A 6,808-nucleotide genomic window follows, 5' to 3' on the forward strand; every position below is an offset into this window, starting at 1 on the left:
AGGAGGACCTGAGAGGAAACTTGAGTAGACAGGAGCCACACACATCATTTTAACTGCTGTTTAATTATCTGGCTTTCCTCTGAACTGGGAGCTCAGGGTGGGGTGTGGGGGTCTAATCAGTCACAGACATACACAAAGAGCTCTGTACATATCTAGTAAGTAAATGAATAAGAATTTCCCAGCTGTGTTTCCAAGCTTCCCAGATGGAAAAAAAATAACTAAAAAGCCAGGGTTGGGACAGTACTGGTCCACGGCTGGATCTGAAGTGAAAACCGAAAGCCTTAACCAGACCTGCACTAATCCTGGCCTGAAGGTGAGATAACAAACCCTAGGGCCTGCCCTGCAGTTTCGATTGTGGTTGCCCAGCTTGTACTAACCACTGCCAGAGACCAGCTGTGAGGCTGTGGTCAAAGACAGGCATAACCAAGACTAATGTGAGGACTGAGAGTGGGGCCAGGTGCTGGACTCACGAGACACAGACACAGTGTGTGTGATAAGAAAGGGGTCTAGCGGGCTGGAGAGATGGCTCCATGGTTAAGAGCCCTGACTGCTTTTCCAAAGGTCCTGAGTTCGACTCCCAGCAACCACATGGTGGCTCGCAACCATCTGTAATGGGATCTGATGCCCTCTTCTGGTGTGTCTGGAGACAGCTACAGTGTACTCATAGACATAAAATAAATCTTAAAAAAAAAAAGAAAAAAGAAAAAAAGAGAGAAAGGGTTCTAGGAACAAAAGGTACTTTTCCAAAGCATCCTGCCTCTGCACGGAACTACTAGGAGCTGCTGCTTCCCAACCCCAAGGAGGCAAATATGGAACAATGCACAACCAGTGAGACAGACAAAATGCTGAAAGGCAAAGCCCAGCCCAGCTGGGTCTTTGAGCAGAAGCCCATGCTCAGGCAAGTCACCTCTGAGGGGATCCCAACTCCCGCCGGCCCCAGTGAGAGGTAGACAATATGAATGCTGAAGGAGCACCAATAGTCCAGGTGGGTGGAAGGGAAAGAGTGGTACCAGATACCCAAAGCCATCTCATGCAGGAACAAGTTTCTATTCCCAAACCAACCCACATTTCTAGTCACACTCAGCTCCCATCCTACCCCCCATCATCTCCCCCATTCAGGAGTTTACATGACATGCTGCTGCTAGTCCACAGGCCCCCTCAGGAAGGCTAGCAAGGACAGAAACCTTCTGACATTGCTTCTCATTTTCCCAAGAAGCTCCTGGCCTCCCAAGTGCCCCCCGCCCCCAAGAAACACCTAGGCTATGGAACCATAAAGAACTTCATATTCTCATCTGTGACCTCTGCCAAGAACTTCTGTCTATAACCCTTAGTCAACATCAGTCGGGCAGTAGGCGGCCCAGCTCCGCTTCATCTAGTCGGTTGGTGGTCATGATGTGTTCCAGCTGCTGCCGGTAACGTTCCAAGTCCTTCATGAAGTGGGGTACTCTGGTATTATCTAGTACCCCATGGGGCCGCAGATGTTCCACATCTTCATAGGAGACCTATAGGAAGAAAACTGAGCCTCAGGGCTAATCAAAGTACCTGGCATCCAAGCCCAAGATCTACTGATGGCTCAAAGCCATTTTGCTCCTCAGATGCCTAGATTCTTCATAGACACCTACAATCGATACCTTCAGGCTCTACCCTGGGTCTTTTCTCTCTCTCTCTCCATCTTTTATCTATGTTGTACAACCCATTCCTCTCCACCCCAGCTTATCCCGTTGCCTCTAAACAGTATCCAACTGATAGCTAGGTTTCTCTCACGTTATCTCCCACATCCAACTGCTGAATGTCAGCTGTCTGTCCCAACTTTTCATAGTCACCACAATCAGGTCCAAGAAAAGGGCAACTCCCCATTCAGGGAGTCCAACAGATAAAGAGTTCTATTATCTGTAGTTTTTTTTTTTTAAGATGTATTTATTTATTATACATAAGTACTGGTGTAGCTGTCTTCAGACACACCAGAAGAGGGTGTCAGATCTTGTTATAGATGGTTGTGAGCCACCATGAGATTGCTGGGATTTGAACTCAGGACCTTCAGAAGAACAGTCGGTGCTCTTAACCATCAAGCCATCTCTCCAACCCTATTATCTGTAGTTTATCACTTTGCAACCATGACCACTGCCTGGTTAGGTCAGACCATTATCAAGTCTGTAAGCATGATGGAAGACCTCCTCCTCTTGCCTATCTATGTCTTTTGTTTCCCGCACATCCCATAGGACATCCAGTTGGAGCATCCTAAGGAAAATCCATGTCCACACACCTTTACCGTAACCCTCTAGCTCCCCCTTTGCTTATGTTGAGGTTTGCTTTCCTCAACCTGGTACAAGACCAGGACTTTGGCCCCTGGCCATTTCTCCCACCTTCTTTCCCAGAACTTCTTGACTGCTTTCTGTCTTGAAATGCTCACCTCCCTTAACGCATCTGCACACATCGGCAGGCTAGGTCACACACCTGATCTGGGCTACCAAAACTTTCTTTTTGTCTGCCTTCCCAAGTGTCCAGGCCTTCACCGAACATAACTCTGAAGGACAAAGAGAGAAGAGCTGGTTGGGCCTTTCGGCCCTTTACCTTGCCCAGTGAGGTCAGCAGTTGGAAATCGATGGTGTGCCGGTGCCGTAGGATGCGCAAAATGCCATCCAGGTACACCTGGTCCTTACTGAAGCAGCCTGTGAGAATGATAACCAATCGAGCCTTACCCAAAAGCCACCCTTCACCTTGCCCCAGCTTGAGCATTCTCCCGACTCCACAGTTCCCACCTGGCTGGGAGGTATCCGTCTGTCCTCGCTTGGCACGGACACAGTACTCCCAGCGCACACCCTCGTCCTGCACATATTGCGCCAGATCCTGGAAGAGCTGGCGGAAGGACATGCGCGCCGCCTGGTGGATGGTATAGTAGAGCAGGGCGGCACGCCACAGGAATGGTTGCTTTCGAAAGAGCACACTATGCAGGCTGGCCAGGCCCTCCTCAGTGGGGTTGGCTGGCTGAAGGCCATACTGCAGTCTGCCTTCTGCGCTGTGCCATGGTTGCCGCGAATTATTCACACCACGCAGGTAGTGGGTGCCTGCAGGGAGGATGAGGAGGTAGTGGAGAACTCACTTCAAGGATCTCTAGTGGAGACTCATAGATCCTCATGCCCTGCCCCCAAACTCACTTCCTACAATTCATCCCAAACCCTACCTAAATTCATTCCCAGCCAACTCTAGACGACATGAAGAGTTCTTGGTTCAGGGCAAGCTCTTCTCTACCTAGTTTCTCATCTCCTTCACCCCAGCTCATACCGTGTGCCCCAGCCCTCACAATGACCAAGCACAGGCCACCTTCCCAACATCTTAATGCCTGATTTAATCATCTTGATAGTCATGCAAATGCTCCAATCAAAAACCACTTTTGTTGCCCAGAGCAACAAGATTCCTGTCTGGTGAAAACAGAGTAACTAGTGTCTTGTGCTTGCCTTCCTCGCCTGGTCTGTCTTCTAAACTTTTATCCATGCATCTGCAAGCAATTCCATTCCTAGGATCTAGGGTGCCACCCACCCTGGTGGGTCTGGTGGGCTGGCCTAGTGGAAGCCCACAGGATTCTTTTTGGCCTCTTAGAACCCCTTCACTGGAAAAAAAGGGGGGGGCGCTGGCGAAATGGCTCAGTGGTTAAGAGCACTAACTGCTCTTCCAAAGGTCCTGAGTTCAAATCCCAGCAACCACATGGTAGCTCACAACCACCCATAATGAGATCAGAGGCCCTCTTCTAGTGCGTCTGTAGTCAGCTTACAGTGTACTTACATATAATAATAAATAAATCTTTAAAAATAAAATAAAAAGAACCCCTTCACTGTCAAAGGAAATCAGAAAAAAAATTGGAGAGAAACTCAAAAGGAGGGATGAAGGTCAGTCCACAGAGCGGGAGGGCATGCTGGTCTGGCCTACCTTTGCAAGTGCAAAGGAAGGAGGTATCTGCTTAGGGATGAACAAGCCTGTCTTCTCTCAGAGGGAAGGAAGGAGGAGAAAGAAGAGGACTACTGAGACCCCAACACTACCCTACCCCATCTCTCCATACCTTTCAATCCTACCCACCCACCCAAATGCCACCCATAGCCTGACCTATCTCGTGCCGCAGCATGCCTTCCAACCAATACTGGCGGGCTCCAGTCAAGTTGATGGCCAGTGTGGGTCGGCTGTTCTCCACCATCATTACTGCCTGGGATAGCAGATCTTCACTCAGTTGCACCACAACCTGCAGGGTGGCAGGGCTCTGAGCCACGGTTTCCAAGCCCCAAGCACAAACAGGCAGCCAATGCTACAAGGCAGCCAGGCTGGATACTGGCTACGATATCCACCCTTCAGAGCCGGGGTTTTAGTTCCCTGGGACTGGAGCAGGGATATGTCTGGGGAATTAGAGCTGGCCAGATGTGTAGCTGGGCCTATGAACTAGGTGGCCTGATTTGGGGCATGCAGAAGATGGGTCTTGTAGATAGAGCAAACTTACCTCCCCAACGCAGCCTTCCTTCTGCATGTATTTGCGCACAATGGACCAAATCTGGCACTTGGTCAGCAGCTGGCCCCCTGTGGCAGCCTCAAAGTTTTCATAAGTGCCAAACTTCTCCAGGACAGCCTCAATGATGCCAACTGCCTGTACACAGGGTTACAAGTCACTAGTAAGGCTAAGTCCCTTGGGGTAGTCAAAACCAGTGTGAAATGGGCAGGGGGAACTGACCTGATGCATAAACTGTGCAGAGGCCTCCTGGTACTTCTCCAGCACACTCATTGGCATCGGTTCCTGATACTCAAATTGTGGATTGTAGGTATAATGAGACTGGAAGAACTTTTCCCGTTCCTGTTCCATGTTAGTTGGCCGCAGGGCCACCAGCATACAGGGGCTCTTGCTGCTGCTATTACTGCCTACATCCTTTCGAATCTTAGCAATATGAGGTAAGGAGGCTGCAGGCCGCAGGGTCCCTCCTGGATCACAACCCCGTCCAGCTGGGGCTTTGCCACGCCCCCGCCGGCCAGTACTATTTACACTGTAGGTGCTCTCGCTGCGCCGCATGTGGCTACGCTGTTCCAAGTGCAGCTCTGAGAAGGTCTGCCACATAGTCTGCTGCTGCAGTGCTGAGGGAACTGCCAGAGCCAAGGGCATACCCAGGGACTGAGGCCAGGGGTACAGAGGTGGCCCATTTTGGTTTGAGGGCTTCAGCTTATGGTGCGGAGATGGGGAACCGGCAGGTGGGCTGGGGGGTGCCTGCTCATACACTTGGGTCCCCGAGTCCAGCACCATTCTCTCCTGAGGATCACATCCAGCTCTGTCGTACCAACTTCCCAGACTGTTGACCTCTAGGGACACAGAACGGCATGGAGACCAGCATGAGGGGATGTGGTCAGAGGAGAAAGCCCGCATCGAGTCCAGAGCCTGCTGCCAGGAACCCAAGCAACTCTCTGCCCTCCCCAGTGTCCATTCCTTCCAGCGGGCTTACCCAAATAGTCTGAGGTGGAGCAAAGCAAGAGAACGTATTGTATACATTTTCCTATTTGTTAGAATTCTCTCTGACGGTTAGATCTAGAGCTAAAACCGAGGCCTTAAACATGGTTCCAATTTCAGCGCTTAGCACTTACCCAGTCTGGGATTTGGCAGAATACAGAATAGATCCCTAGATGGACCACAGGTGAGAGAAGCCCACAGTCTGCTTTGTGCAGATGGCATCTCTTCAGTCCCACCTTCCACTTCGCCTAGCTCATTTGCATCTTCCTGCCCATTGGTCATCAAGCAGTTTGAATGAGTGCACTTGCTCAGGCCAGTCCCCACAGGAAATACTCTACTCTCTCCCATTGATCAGGACGGAATTACAATCCGCTTTTGGGAAGCAGAGGAAAACCAGCACATTCAAACCAGCCCCTGGGGCGGTGGTGGTGCACGCCTTTAATCCTAGCACTTGGGAGGCAGAGGCAGAGGCAGGTGGATTTCTGAGTTCGAGGCCAGCCTGGTCTACAGAGTGAGTTCCAGGACAGCCAGGGCTATACAGAGAAACCATGTTTCAAAACAAACAAACAAACAAAAACCTAACTAACTAAATAAATAAATAAAATCAAACCAACCCCTGGCCTGCCACCTATCTGAGGTATCTTTCCCAGCGGGCATGCAAGGCCACTGTCAGAGAACTCACCCTCCTGACTCTGTGCCAGGGCTTAGTGCAATCCACTCTCTCCCCAGAGACACAATGAAGACAGCCTCTGAACTCCCTTGCCTGCTCAGGAACTCAACTGCAGTCTTTTTCCTTGGTCTTTTATCACCAGTGTTTCTGGCAACTGAATTCTTTCCGTCAGCAGAAATATATGCCGTTGCCCCTTCATCTTAAGAACAAAACCAACCTTTCTGCGAGTCCATGCCTAACTCCCTGCAGCTGCTCTCTGTTGCAGCACGATACCCAGAGTCACGTACAACATCTCCCTTTTCTTCTTTCCTGTTCGCTCCAAAGTTCTGCTTCCCAAACTGCCATTGAGCACACATATATCCTGCTGTCCATCAAACTGAGCTGCCGGAGGTCACTAATGGTCATGGTATCGATCTTAATGGTCATGGTATCGATCTGTGGCACCTGGTGCAGTGGATCCTTTTAGCCTGGGAACATAATGCTCATCTCCCTTTCCAAACACACTAGAACGTATTTGTCCACCCATACCCCTGGCTGTTTCTCCTTGGTCTTCCTTGTAATATCAACATCTTAACATTGTAATATCCCAAGACTTGTTTATGTCAACTTCTCTTTACATTTATACTCACGCCCTCTAGCGGCCTATGAGTCGATCCAATTTTGTG

General features: G+C 50.1%; 1 protein-coding gene across 5 annotated transcripts in view; it reads right to left on the reverse strand.

The window, feature by feature from the left end:
• Window positions 1-1,261: 1,261 nt before the first annotated feature.
• Window positions 1,262-6,808, reverse strand: part of Kiaa0895l (KIAA0895 like) — an 8,398-nt gene continuing 2,851 nt past the window's right edge. For 4 of the 5 annotated variants that reach the window (XM_031341158.1, XM_031341157.1, XM_031341159.1 and 1 more), the window contains 6 exons: window positions 4,712-5,328; window positions 4,484-4,627; window positions 4,099-4,231; window positions 2,760-3,065; window positions 2,572-2,669; window positions 1,262-1,502 (listed from right to left, as the gene is read on the reverse strand). In XM_031341158.1, the coding sequence (XP_031197018.1) occupies window positions 1,338-1,502; window positions 2,572-2,669; window positions 2,760-3,065; window positions 4,099-4,231; window positions 4,484-4,627; window positions 4,712-5,272 (1,407 nt within the window). In that variant the 5' untranslated portion in view covers window positions 5,273-5,328 and the 3' untranslated portion in view covers window positions 1,262-1,337. Of the gene's footprint in view, window positions 1,503-2,410; window positions 2,525-2,571; window positions 2,670-2,759; window positions 3,066-4,098; window positions 4,232-4,483; window positions 4,628-4,711; window positions 5,329-6,808 lie in introns of all 5 variants that reach the window. The other variant, XM_031341161.1, reaches the window with a different exon arrangement.

The sequence above is a fragment of the Mastomys coucha genome, unplaced genomic scaffold, assembly GCF_008632895.1.
Source record: "Mastomys coucha isolate ucsf_1 unplaced genomic scaffold, UCSF_Mcou_1 pScaffold22, whole genome shotgun sequence".
Lineage (NCBI taxonomy): Eukaryota > Metazoa > Chordata > Mammalia > Rodentia > Muridae > Mastomys > Mastomys coucha.